Genomic DNA, 14,661 nt, shown 5'->3' with positions numbered 1-14,661 from the left:
TAACTCAAGTTCTAAATCACTTTATACCTGTAAATCTCAATTTACATGCACCAGCTATCAAAAAATCTAAAAAATACTATTTTTCAAGCATTGGTAAAATATCAAGTAAAATTTTACTTTTCCTCTAATACTCCTGATAGCCTGTGATTCAGGAAGCAATTTGTTAGCCTCTGCTTTATAACCATATAGTACATAAATCTTATTGCTTACACTTTTCTGCCCAAGAGTTATTTACAAAATAGCAGTAACTACTTTGTAGCTAATAGACACTAATGTTGCAGTACTTAGCCAAGTTGCCACATCACTATTCCAGTCATAAGATCAATTTAAGATTTATTTTTCTTTTATTTTTTGTTACACCCTGCTAAGAAAAAGAAGTCATGCTGTCACTCCTCTTTATTTATGAAATATTCTTTTGTTTAAATTAGCAGATATGTCTATGGATACATATATAGTTGCATAGAAAATAGATGTAAAAAAATCTAGCTTAAAATGTACATAATAAAATTTATGTATGTAAAATGAATGTTTTTCATTGTGTTCTTGTTTCTTTCTACATTCAAATATTAGCTCAGATTTAATCAGGGCAGCTTCTCAAAAACCTTTTTTTCAGTGATAGCTAAAGGTCTGGCTAGCCAAAGAATTGAAGTATTCTTAATCATGGGACGATGCGTGGGCTCCTGGAATAGCTGACTAATCTTTGAATGCTGAGATCTTTTTTTCCCCCTCATTCCTAGTTTCTCACATGGTCATAGAGGAAGTTAATTTCATGCAGAACCATCTTGAAATAGAGAAGACTTGTCGAGAAAGTGCTGAAGCTTTGGCAACAAAGGTGAGACTTCAAATGAAGGAATTTTACCTGAACTTTTAAATTTCAACTTGCTTTTCTAAGCAGTGGCTTCTGTCCAGTTTTGCTTTTCTGTTTCTCTAATCGATTATCTGCTCTGATGGTGAGGGAAATGTTAAAAGGTCTCAGAATCCTGGAATACGATTATGTAAATATTTGCCTTAATGCAAAGGTTATTCCAATTGTAAAAGGAGCATTTGTATGTGAGTATTTTAGCATTTGTGCTTTTTGTCTGTGAAAATGTGGAAAAAATGGTCCCAGAGTAGTGTTAAACGGAACTTTGCAAATGTCCATGCATTTGGTTAAAATGCTAACCAAGTTTAAAACTAACCTGGTGTGACATAAAAGAGCAGTGAATGTCTCATATTTGAATCAGATGAAAAAGTCACCCTGAAGCCATACATTTCAGGTGATTATTTGTGAAAGCAAAGCGAGGGCATGCTAAAGGTGACCTCCAGTGTTCCACTGATTGCCTCTTGCTGATGAATTTACCAAGTGTGTAATTTTCTACATTCTATCTCATCAGAAGTACATTATTATTAAAGAATGTTTTTTATCTCTGTCTTATGTATTTTGGGTTGGGTAAAATGCATCTGAACCACTTCATCAGAAAATGGATTACAGCAATTTTCAACCAAATTTCATTAGTAATACTGGTTGTGTTTCTTTTCCCTGCCCTCCATCACCCACCTCCGAAAATTTCTTTGGATGTGACTGAAATCCTACTCCCAATAAATACATAAATAAATATAATTTGTATGCATTAACAGTGTGCTTGCTGGAGGCATTTGCTTAATTGTTTGCATAACAACACTACATTAGAATTCATAAGATATTTAATCAGAACCTAAGAATATAAATTTGGATATGTAACTTCTGGTATTTGTCTGAAGAATACATAGCAATACACTTTAAAAACACTTTTTAAAAAATGATAATATGAGTATTCTCACATCATTTTTACTCTGCGGCACATTCCTGGAGTTCACTAGTCCATAATGTTGTGTGAATTCTGTTTTCATTTTTTGAATTTCTTTTTTTGGAATAAGTAGAGAAAAAGTACATTCGGAGCCTGCTAACTGCTCTGGATCTTCTAGCGTCTAAGGATACACTGTCTGTTTTTTCTTGTTATTAACAAGTATTCCTGTTGTCATAGCACGTCCAGAGTGAGGATACTGGCTACCTTTCAGGATTGGCAGAGTTTCTGGAAGGCACTGGTTTGTGGGGCAGTATACACAGGTTTTGTTCCTGGTTGTGTCATTTTGGGCATATGTGATTTTGGACAAGTTAGTTTTGTTCTCTGGACTGTAGTATCTCATCTTAAATGACATGATGGACTAGAGTTAGGACTGGAGTTAATAATTTATTTGCATATGGCCCCCTGTAAAAAAATTACTTTTCTGTCTTCCCTTTTATTTAATAGGTGTCTTTTGGCAAGAGAACTCACCTCTCTGAGCTATAGTTGTCTTGCTCTAAATGCCAGGATGCACCATGGTTGTTGGCTTCTTCATAATATGCCAGATCCACTGGCTCTAGATGTGTGACCCAGGCATGTGTGTGTAGAAAAGCTGCCTGGTGACCGTTATATTCATTGCTGGTTATGAACCAGTGTTACCTAATCTCTAAGCTCATTTTTACAATTAAGTCTTAACAGTAGGATCCTTACTTAACATTGTTTGTTGCCTGTTCTTTAAAAAGCCTTTTTTAAAATGGACATATAGTTTATTTTTGAAGATGTAGTATGAACTCATGGGGCCTAGAATAAAAATCCAAAAAATGGATTAAATCAAATAGTATAAATGTGCTTGTTTGTTGTAAAAGAGTGCTTTGAATGCAAAATGTGGAAACTTCATTATATGTGTTTCCAATAAATGATAATAGCACATTCTGATTTAAGTATCAGTTGTCATTTTTGAAAGTAGACTTGCAAAACTGCTCATTTTTTCTGAGAGCCAAGTTCTGTAAATTCTTACTTTTCTACATTATTGCCATCAAATTAATGACAAATGGAATGTTTAATTCTTATGATGCAGTTTGACCTCATAATTTTCTTTTTTTTTTTCTTTTTGAAATGGAGTCCTGCTCTGTTGCCCAGGCTGGATGGAGTACAGTGATGCCATCTTGGCTCACTGCAACCTCCGCCTCCTGGATTCTAGCAATTCTCCTGCCTCAGCCTCCCGAGTAGCTGGGATTACAGGCACTTGCCACTACACCCAGTTAATTTCTGTGTTTGTAGTAGAGACGGTGTTGCACTGTGTTGACCAGCCTGGTCTCAAACTCCTGATTTCAGGTGATCTGCCCACCTCAGCCTTACAAAGTGCTGGGATTACAGGTGTGAGCCACTGTGCCCAGTTCCTTATAATTTTCTTAGAACCAGGTATGGATACTTTGCTTTGCTAAAATGTGTAGATAAAACTGATAAATGTAGACCAGTTATTTAAGTCATACGATCCAAAGCCATTAAACTTGCTTGTTTTGTACCTTTAAATAGTCACAAACTATGGGTAATATAAAAACTCTACTTACATTTGAATAGAATAGTAGGTTCTGTTACTGTAGGATTTTAAAAGATATATTTTTGGCCAGGTGCGGTAGCTCACACCTGTAATCCCAGCACTTTGGGAGGCTGAGGTGGGCGGATCACCTCAGGTCAGGAGATGAAGACCATCTTGGCCAACATGGCAAAACCCCATCTCTACTAAAAATACAAAAATTAGCTGGGCATGGTGGCGCGTGCCTGTAATCCCAGCTACTCGGGAGGCTGAGGCAGGAGAATCGCATGAAGGGAGTTGGAGGTTGCAGTGAGCCGAGATCACGCCACTTCACTCCTGCTTGGTGACAGAGTGAGACTCCATCTCAAGAAAAGAAAACAAAAGATATATTTTTGCCTTACACATAGAGGGATTCCAAACAACAAGTAGCATGCCATTAACCTATAGCTTGGCAAATAGCTACAATGAAATTGCTTAGCCAAAATCTGTAAATTCAGAATTCTCAAAAATGTCCAAATAGTATGCACATAAGACCTCATGTCTAGGCTGGGTGTGGTGGCTCATACCTGTAATCCCAGTGCTTTGAAAGGACAAGATGGGAGGATCACTTGAGCTCAGGAGTTTGAGAGTTTGAGGCTGTAGTGAGCTGTTATCATACCACTGCACTCCAACCTGGGTGACAGAGCAAGAACCAAACTCCAAAAAAAAAAAAAAAAAGGCTCATATATGTAAATCTTACATTTCTTCTTTCAAAATGTGAAAATGGTGTTTCAGAGAAGACTTATGAAATTTTCTGGTTGGCTTTTTTTTTCTTAAACTGGTGACTTTGTTAAATAGAGTAATTGTATTACAGACAAACTGATGGATTTTGGTGCCTGGTTTGATAGAGGCATTAAACCCTTTTGAGGGCGGAACTGTGTTAACTATGATGTTACTAAGGTATTATTGTAGTGGTTGTCTAAGAAGTAATATATTAAGCACTAGATGGCAGAAACTAATAGTTCCATGAGTATCCTGGAGGAAGAAGAAAATGCATAAATGAATACCTTGATTGAAGAAAACTAGCTGGGATAAATGATTTCCAAAGGATAGTTAGACACAAACTAAACCTCTTTTCTTACTTTTAATAGCTAACAGTGAAGTTTTATTATGTGGCAGTTGCTATATTAAATACTTTATATATAATGTCTCATTTAATCATCCTATTGTGGGATAGAAACTATCTTAATTCTTAGTTTATTGATGAGAAAACTGAAACGTAAGGATTAGGTTAGTTGTAAAGGCAGAGATGGAATTTTATTGCAGAGCTGGGTTGGATACTAAAGCCATGCATTTCTCAATGATTCTTTGTGTTGACGTACATTAGAATCACCTGGGAAACCGAAAAAGTGCTATGCTGGGCTCCACTGCCAGATATTTTGGTATGGTATAGAGCCTAAGCAGCATTTTTTTTTTTTTTTTTTTTCCTGAGACAGTTTCGCTCTGTCACCCAGGCTGGAGTGCAATGGCATGATATCGGCTCACTGCAACCTCTGCCTCCTGGGTTCAAGCGATTCTCCAGCCTTAACCTCCCAAGTAGCTGGGACTACAAGTGCCTGCCACCATGCCCAGCTAATTTTTTGTATTTTTTTTTTTTTTTTAAGTAGAGATTGGGTTTCACTGTGTTAGCCAGGATGGTCTTGATATCCTGACTTCGTGATCTGCCCACCTCGGCCTCCCAAAGTGCTGGGATTACAGGCACCACACCCGACCAAATGAGAACTCTTTTAATAGAGATAGTAGAAGAGATAGTAGAAACAACAGCTTGAACTAGTTTAAACAAGAAAAGAAAATGATATAGGAATCTGTTAGAAGTATCAGAATTCCATAGAATCTCTGAGTCAGGAGCAGTTTAGGAATGGACTGGAGTTTGGGGCTTGAGTCTGGTGGGAAACTCTTTCTCCCCTGCTTTTCTCTTCCTTTCTCTACACATCAGCTTCAGTTTTAGCTTTTCTAAAAACTACCTTCCTCTTTTCCTTGATTCTGTAGTGGAATGTGGTTACCAGCAGCTCCTGTCCAGACGCATGGAAAGCAACTCATTGCTCTGTTCTAGCCTCTAAATTTCTAGAGAGGGGATCTGATTGGTCACACTTGGGTCATGTGCTTAATCCCTGGGCTAATTCGCTGTGACCAAAGGGATGGGGTATGCTTGGGAGAGCATGGCGCTCCCATTGAAATCATGTGGAACAATGAGGAGTGGTAATGTCCAGAAAAGAGGAGATGTTAGGTAAACAGACATTTAAAAGGTGTTCACAGCACCACAGCAAGCAGATTTGCTTGAAATAAAGTGCCTTTTTAAAGACTATTAATGACTATAAATCAAAATTTTATGTAATCTGTACTGGTATTTTATCTTAGTTCCTTATATTTCTCATCAGTTACAACTAGCATTTCCACTTGCTGCTGGCTGTAATCCAGGCATCAGGTCTTGGTTAAAGAAATAAATTTAATATAAAACCTTATTTAATGAATCTGCTAATTGTTATGTCCTGCTGTGAGTGTTGATGAATATGTAAGACAAAAATATACTTAATTTGTCTATTGTTTAAAAACCCAAGGTACTCATTTGGCTGCTGTTAAAATAACTGTTTTTATGTTTTGTCTTAGCTAAATAAAGAAAATAAAACATTGAAAAGAATCAGCATGTTGTACATGGCCAAGCTGGGGCCAGATGTAATAACTGAAGAGATAAACATTGATGATGAAGATTCAACTACAGACACAGACGGTGCCGCCGAGACTTGTGTCTCAGTACAGTGTCAGAAGCAAATTAAAGGTAGAACTCTTTGCTTAATTGTTGAGCATATTTTGTACCCCATTAGGATAGTGCTTCTCAACCCTGACTGCACATCAGAATCATGTGGGAAACTTTAAAAATACTGATGCCTGGGCAGAGCATGGTGGCTCACACCTGTAATCCCAGCACTTTGGGAGGCCGAGGCGGGTGGATCACCTGAGGTCAGGAGCTGGAGACCAACTTGGCCAACCTGGTGAAACCCCGTCTCTACTAAAAAATACAAAAATTAGCTGGGCATGGTGGCGGGTGCCTGTTATCCCAGCTACTTGGGAGGCTGAGTCAGGAGAATCACTTGAACCTGGGAGGTGGAGGTAGCAGTGAGCCAAGATTGTGCCGTTGCACTCCAGGCAACAGAGTGAGACTCCATCTCAAAACAACAACAACAACAAAAAAGCCTGATGTCTGGGTCCTACCCTATCCCAAATTTTGCTACACCATAGGCCAATTAAATCCGAATTTTGGATGGGGTAGGACCCAGGCGTCAGCATTTTGAAAGCTTCCCACATCATTTATTTAAATCTCCAAATCACCATAGGGTATATAACAATTGTGCTTTATGAGTTACTTTCTTGTTTGGAATTAGGCACTTTTGAAAGTGTTGTCTCAATGGAAACAGCCAGTTATACTATAACCTTAAGGATATGTACCATGTGTCAAGATAGTTTTGTTAAATGAAAGAAAGAATGAATAAAAATATATTTAGCCAACACCCCTTTTTGTTGGTTAACAAGTAGTGTTGTAAGGCAAGATCATATGATACATCTATTAAATTCTCATTCATTTTATTCATACACATGTTTATTTAAAGATGTAGGAAAGCAGTTCTGGCTTAATAACTATTGGACCATTTTAATTTAGTATATAGGTCAAAAGCAATATTCATTTATTTGGTAGATAACATATCAACTGGAAGTACAAAGAAGAAAGGATGTTACAGACACCATCTTTATCCGACTCTTCAACCCCTCAAGCTAAGACAAAATAGAATTCATGTTGGTAGGGAGGGAGAGGAATTTTAAAGGAGTTCCCTTTGTTCATCATTCTCCTTTCTGTTCGAGCTTGAACAAAATGGTTTCATGTTCTTCTTTCTGGATTAGCCAGCCAATGGAGAAAGTGATTTAGAAATAAGTCTGATAACTTCTTCAAGCTGAGTTTATGTAAAAAGTTTGATCTAATTTATGAATAACCACATACCATGTTTCTTATTGCACTTGGAAAACAGTAAGAAATTAAAGGCAGTTAAAACCTAAGTGGCAAAACAGTAGGCCAGAATATAAATTTGAGTAGTCTGTGCTAATCTGTGTGTATTTTCAAACATTTGGGTGACAGAAGTAACTTTAACACCAGAAGATTTTGCACTTACATTTGATAATATTCTCATTCTAGTAACACATTTTTCATTGAATCCTAATAATAAAACTATGAAATAAATTTAAAAACAAAACACCCATGACTCTAGAGAGAAAATTATGAGAATTAACCCTTCTTTCAAATGGTTATATTTTGAATCAGTTCAAATAATGTCTAAGGACTATACATTGGCAACAAGTCAGGAACTTTTACTTTTAATCAAAATATCCAAATTATTAACTGCCCAATTGTTTATTTATATTGTTTTGTGATAAGAGCCCGTGGCATTATGAAATAAAAAAGAAATAAATACTACACCTTAATTTGTGTTGCTGAAAACTTAAAAAATCTTACTTCCAAAATGCCAGCTAGTTTTCTAGAATGTGGTTTTGATAGAATGCAAAGAAAACACGATCTGGTACATTTAATGTAGTGAGGTTGCCTGATATACAATTGTTAATATCCATGGCTATATGGGGGAGGGGCCACGCAAATGAGATTCTCATTGTCCTTTGGTTCTTCATTTCCTTTTAATTGTTAAATAATCTTGACCATAAGCTGCACATGGACTGGCGTTTTCAATTCTTTTGACCAGATTGATGCCTTCTTTTAAAAATAAGTTTATTTATATATTTTTTTCTTGAAAAATGCAGAACTTCGAGATCAAATTGTATCCGTTCAGGAGGAAAAGAAGATATTAGCCATTGAGCTGGAAAATCTCAAGAGCAAACTCGTAGAAGTAATTGAAGAAGTATGTATCTCAGGCCTGAAAGGCAAGGGCTTTAGCATTTTCAAGGTGTTTGGGGATTTGCTAAGTTAAGAACTTAATAATATAAGCCAATTTCTAACATGAGAACCATGTACCAATTTTAATCTTCTCTCCTCAATTTCAGACATAGAAAAAGGTAGAGGAAATAAGATCATGAAGATTCATGTACCCACTACCTGGCTTAATAAATACAACTCTGAAATAGTATGGACATGTTTCCTGTTGTTCCCCCAGTTTTTGTTATGTAAGGCAAATAGTAGCTACTCTTTCAAGTCATATATTTTAGTGCCGCTGGTAGAGAAAGAAGAGCATGTTTTGCTTTTCCAGTGAATGACTGGTTCAGTTGGGAAGGCCTGTCCCTCGTGCTTCTCCAACACAGGCATTTATGATAGGTGGTAGGATGCGTTCAAGTGGTTGCTTCCAGAATCTTTCTTTTCTGGTGTTTTGTTTTGTTTGAGACAAGACCTAACTCTATCACACTCAGGCTGGAGTGCAGTGGTATGATCACAGCTCACTGCAGCCTCAACCTCCCAGGCTCAAATGATCCTCCTGCCTCAGCCTCTCAAATAGCTGAGACTACAGGCATATGTCACCACGCCTGCCTAATATTTAAAATTTTTTTATAGAGATGTGGGTTCCTGTATTTCCCAGGCTTACCTTGAACTGCTGGACTTGAATGATCTTCCCATCTTGGCCTCCTAAAGTGCTGGGAACACAAATGCAAGCTGCTGCACCTGGCCTCTTTTTCCTTTTGAACTGTCTAAGAACAAGACCCCCACAATTGCCTTTTATTTGCACGAGGCTTCAAAGATTTGCCTTCACAGTCTTGATTCTTGATTTAATTTGTATCAGTGGTTCTTAGATTCTGTAGCCCACCGCTTCCCAACTGATGTGCTACTGCGCCTTGATAAAGTGGCTTATGAACATGCCAATGTATTGATCCTGTCAGTGAGCAGCCTCATCCAGTTACCTCAGTTCGCATACACATACGGTCGTTTTCTTGGAAGCCATGATGTAAAAAAGGTTGGGAAGCAGTGTCCGCCAACTTCCCAGTCTGAGCTCCTCTTATTACTGTGGCAAAACAGTATAATGAATGGGAAGAAGGATGATGATATTTTGGAAAGGGCCTTACTGTTAGACAGTGTGTACCAGTTACTAATTTAAACCAAAACCAAAAATAAAGCCTACACTGAAAGAACCAGTTCATAGATTATCTGGAGGTGCTGATGGATTCAGAGCCACTTTCAGGACCATTATCTTTGTTTCTTGGTGTGCTCTGTTCCTCAGTTGTGATTATTTACTGATGATTCTCTCCCTTCCCACTTAGAGGTGTTATTGGAAGACAGTTCAACAATTATTTTTATTATGACTGTTTCAGACATCTGAAAAGGCATAATGAACAAAATAATGGGGCTGAGTTCAGTGGCTCACGCCTGTAATCCTGCACTTTGGGAGGCCGAGGCAGGAGGATCACTTGAGCCTGGGAGTTGGAGACCAGCAAGACCTTGTCTCTCAAAAATATTTTTAAAAATATTAGCCAGGCGTGGTGGCATGTGCCTGTAGTCCCAGCTGCTCAGAGGGCTGAGGTGGGAGGATTGCCTGAGCCCAGGAGTTCGGGGCTGCAATAATTGTATTACCACCCTCCAGCCTGAGTGACAGAGACCCTGTGTCTAAAAAAATTATTTTTAATGAACATCCATATACCTGCTACCTAACTTAATTCACAGAATATTAGCACAGTGATGAAAGCCCTGGTGTAACTCTTTCTAGTTGCATAATCCTTGCTTCCTGCCCAGTTTCCCTAAATAACCATTATTCTGAACTTGGTGTTTATCATGTCAGTGCATATGTTTACATGTTCACTACAATACATAGTATTTTGAGTGTTTTTAAATATTATGAACATGCCTGCTTTCTAAATTCAATGTAATGTATTTCAGATTTATCTTCTACCTTGCTATATGTAGCTTTTCTTTATGTTCTTTAAAAAAAAGAAAACTTTTCTATAGTATCCTCTTTTCATTTATAGACATCAACAGTTATTTCAGAAATTTAAATTTTTGTGGGAGTATTTATATGTATTTTATTTAAGCCAAGAGTCATCAAAGTTCAAAGTCGTCCTTTATTTTAAAAGTTCATGTTTGTCTTAAGTCAAAAGTAATCAACATTAAAAATGAATACCAAAATTGAGTATCAGATCTTGACTAAATGATTCTTGTATTTTCTGGGTGATCTTTAGTTGGATTTTTGCATTAAAAATATGAATCATGGCTGGGTATGGTGGCTCACGTCTGTAATCCCATCACTTTGGGAGGCTGAAGCAAGAGGATTGCTTGAGCCCAGGAGTTCGAGACCAGCCTAGGCACCATGCGAGACCCCATCTCTATATTCTTTTTTTTTTACTTTTAAAAAAACATGTATCATTTACATTGGATGGCTAGCATACTGTCATGTTTAGGGGCCAGTGCCAACTGGAATGTATCAATAAGTTCTGTACCAGGTACACATCCTAACTTAAATAGCTATCCTTGAAGCTTTAAAGAAGAGCTTTAATAAAAAGTCTTAACACATTGAAACCAATTTCTGCTTTAAATTGTAACTTCATGTTGAAAGTTGAACAGCAATTGAGTATCACACATTGCCATATGTCCTGTTTTACAATTTTTGGTGTTTTCTCCCCTGAAAAATCTCACATTTTTAGGTAAATAAAGTTAAACAAGAAAAGGCTGTTTTAAATTCAGAAGTTCTTGAACAGAGAAAAGTCTTAGAAAAATGCAATAGAGGTAAGTCTGTCCAATCTTTTTTTCTGAAATACATACGCAGTTTGTTCTGTTTGCATATATTGTGTGTCATTTTACTCCTATGCCTAAGTATGATTGTAAATAAAATCTCCTATATTGTGTTTTTCTAGCAGTGTGTCTCTCCCATTCCTATTATTTTATTACCCAACTTAGAGTCTGGGAACATCTAAAAGTGATTTCACTTGAGGAACAAGGAACCCACTCATTTTGAAACCTCTTAACAGAAATACTACTTCTGTCTTACATATATCCAGGGGTCATGGCCTTTTTAGCTATCCCCTCAGCATTTATATATTTGGTAGGTTATTTAGTAACTCTCAATCCAGAAGAGGTTAGGCTGTCTACATAAAACATGTAACATTATGTGATGAAATCGTAAATTAAGAGGATGTGGGAAATGGGACAAAGGAAAGTGAGAGTTAGATTGAGATACAAAGTGCATTCTTGTTCTGAGGTCTTGCACATTTCCTGCCTGTCTGTCTGAAATCTGGCTCTGAGCTGTCTGGCAGTCAGTGCAATAAGAGATTGATTATCATTTAAATGAATCACATGAAAATGAACCTAATGATCAGGAAAAGCAGACCTGGTCTCCTGGTGAGAGGGAAATGTCTCCAGTGGTTATCTCCAGAGAAAACTTCGTGTACTTTGGTCAACAGTGACTTTATCCACCTAGTTATAAAATGCGGCGTCAACTCTCATGAGGGCTGTTTCATGTGTCTCCCAGTTTAAGACAAGGAAATGATGCCAAAGTGTGGTTCTGCAAAAGTAATTCTGGGAAGTAGTAGGAAGAACTTAATATACTTTCTGTTCTCTCTTTTTCCCTCAGCCACTCTCTTTCCTTGTTTAGAAGCTGCAACACTAACAGGAAGCCTTTGCGACCCAGGGCCTTCCCTATTGGTGGTGGTGGTAGCGGTCAATCTTTTTATCATTAATCAACTGGGATTTTTTTCATAAATAAAGGACCTTGTAGTTAAATGTGGGCAATATGCTGGATTGTAACATTTCTTCAAGTCTTTCTGTATTTAAAGATATAAATGGTGTAGAATTTTCAGTCTTGATTCACTGTGTTAGGAAAAGGGTTCTGCAAGGGTTAATCATGTAGCTCTTGCCTTCAGAGAGCCCTCTGTCTAGAAAGAGAGAAATTATGTAAATACATACCTGACTAGGACCAACCTGATTTTTTTCAGATTCCAAGTCAGAAGGGCCAGGACACGTGAAAATTCCCTTTTTATTATAGTGTTCTAGACATAGAAAAGAGTGTCAATTATCGTGCCAGGGCTTCAGATAGTCACAGTGTTCTTTGTTTTCTTCATGAAATTTCTTTTTTAAATAGGCTTGAAAATCATTTAGCTCTCAGGGACCTATAATTCACGCCAAAAATCACCACTCATATTGCTCTACTTACTAGTCTTTCATCTGAGGAGGCTGTAGATTTACAGAGTACAGAGTTTGAAATTCTATGTCATTACACAGCAAACCAGTCCTTAGTCAGTTAGGATTGAAGTGCCCTGGCGGAACAGTGTGTGAAGGCAGCTGTTAAGAGAGCCTTTTGAAAGATTGAGTTGGTATGACTCAGCTCAGGGTGGAGGTGCCTCACCAGAAGTGGATGGACAGTGTGCTGTCTGCCTAGCTTGTGCCTAATATCTAATGGCGTCATCACTCTTTCTGTCCTGTCATTATCACTATTTAACAAAATAGGCCACTGAATGTTGAAAATAGCAAAGAATTTATGTTACTTTTATTTGACAGGACCTTCTTTTTGAAGCTTTCTGTCTTGCAGTAACTCTTTGGTACAAAGCTCTGATTCTTTGGGTCTGAATGGATCTAAGGCTGTTTGTCTCTCTCCTTTGTAAATATGGAGAACACTTAAAAATAACTTAGATGTCCAGGCGCTGTGGCTCACACCAGTAATCCCAGCAGTTTGGGAGGCTGAGGCGAGTGGATTACTTGAGATCACGAGTTTGAGACCAGCCTGACCAACATGGTAAAACCTCGTCTCTGCTAAAATACAAAAATTAGCTGGATGGGGTGGCAGGCACCTGTCTGTAACCCCAGGTACTCGAGAGGCTGAGGCAGGAGAATCGCTTGAACCTAGGAGGCGGAGGTTGCTGTGAACCGAGATTGCACCACTGCACTCCAGCCTGGGCGATAGACATAGCGAGACTTCGTCTCTCAAAAATAAATAAATAAATAAATAAATAAATACTACATATTATATATATAAATCATTTTTTATATATAATATATATTATATAAAATATTTACATTTTTATACATTTATATTTATACATTTATTTACATTTTATATATTATATATATTTTAAAATATATTCAGGTAACATACTTTCTTTGGTGGAAAATTTAGATTCATGTAAGAAAAGAAAAAAAATCTCAACTTTTGCAATTCAAAGATAAGCACTAGTAACATTTTAGTGTATATTCTTCCAATCTTAAATCTATATATATACACATGGAATTTTGTGTTAAATATGTTTATTATATATATATAAGACAGAGGAAATACCAGTAAAAGAATTCTCTTTATACTTGCTGGTACTTTGTAAACCCATGAACATCCCTCTCTGCTCATACCTCTCCCTTGAATTTTTATTATTTCCTTTCTTTTATTTGTAGTTTTGCCAAATATGTATGTATCCCTAAACAGCATTGTTTAATTTTGCATAGTTTTGAACTCTATATAAATGGAATCATTTTTCCTATAACCTTCTGCAACTTTTTGTGTTTGTAAGATTCATGCATGTGGACAGGCATAGCTGTGGTATGTTTGTTTTTGCTGCTGTATGCTATTCCGTTAGGTGACTACACTAAAATTATTTTAAGTAGTATTCTGTTGGTAGACTTTGGGCTGTTTCCAGATTTCTGCTATTCTGAGTCATGTTATTATAAAAATTGTTAGACATGTCATCTGGTGCACATGTCCAAGAGTTTCTCTAAGACATATGCCAAATGTAAAATTTTACCTTCAATTTTTTTTTCACTGCGTAACAAATTGTATAAGATCTATCAGTTTACAGTCCTATTAACAATATATGTGTTCCCATGGTTTTGTGTCCTCTCCAAATTTAATAAAACCATGCTTTAAAATTTTTACCAGTAGCCTCTTGGACGGGTGTAAGAAGTGTTTTTACTCTGCATTTCCCTGATTCCTAATGAAGATGAGCATCTTTCCACATGTTTATTGGCCTTTTGTATATTTTCTATTCTGTGAAATGGCTGTTGATGTGCTTTATCTGTGGCTTTTAAAGAACAAAAATGAATTCATTTTGCACTAATTTTTGCAATCTGTTTTTAAAAATACATCACGGATGTCTTTCCATTTACTAAGTATGCTTCTACAATATAATTTTGATGGCAGAATAATATTTCTTGTAACACGATTTACTGCTCCTTCAGTGTTAGAGCATTATGTCCTTTCACTTTTATCAGCAGTGAGGTGGAGAGCACCCTTGCAACCAAATGTCTGTATATGCACAATCTTAGCATATGCATTCCTAGAAGTGGGATTATTCAAAGTGTATGAGTAGTTTTAGATTTTTGATTCACAT

General features: G+C 37.0%; 1 protein-coding gene across 2 annotated transcripts in view; it reads left to right on the top strand.

Annotated features, from left to right (window-relative positions):
- SHTN1 (shootin 1) overlaps window positions 1–14,661 on the top strand; it is a 905,549-nt gene that overhangs the window by 830,225 nt on the left and 60,663 nt on the right. For both annotated transcript variants that reach the window (XM_050803967.1, XM_050803968.1), the window contains 4 exons: window positions 738–832; window positions 5,986–6,154; window positions 8,179–8,276; window positions 10,996–11,077. In XM_050803967.1, coding sequence (XP_050659924.1) covers window positions 738–832; window positions 5,986–6,154; window positions 8,179–8,276; window positions 10,996–11,077 — 444 coding nt within the window. The remainder of the gene's footprint in view (window positions 1–737; window positions 833–5,985; window positions 6,155–8,178; window positions 8,277–10,995; window positions 11,078–14,661) is intronic.

The sequence above is a fragment of the Macaca thibetana genome, chromosome 9 (genome assembly GCF_024542745.1).
Source record: "Macaca thibetana thibetana isolate TM-01 chromosome 9, ASM2454274v1, whole genome shotgun sequence".
Taxonomy (NCBI): domain Eukaryota; kingdom Metazoa; phylum Chordata; class Mammalia; order Primates; family Cercopithecidae; genus Macaca; species Macaca thibetana.
The sequence above is the reverse complement of the archived record's forward strand: the minus strand, read 5'-3'. Positions and strand labels throughout refer to the sequence as shown.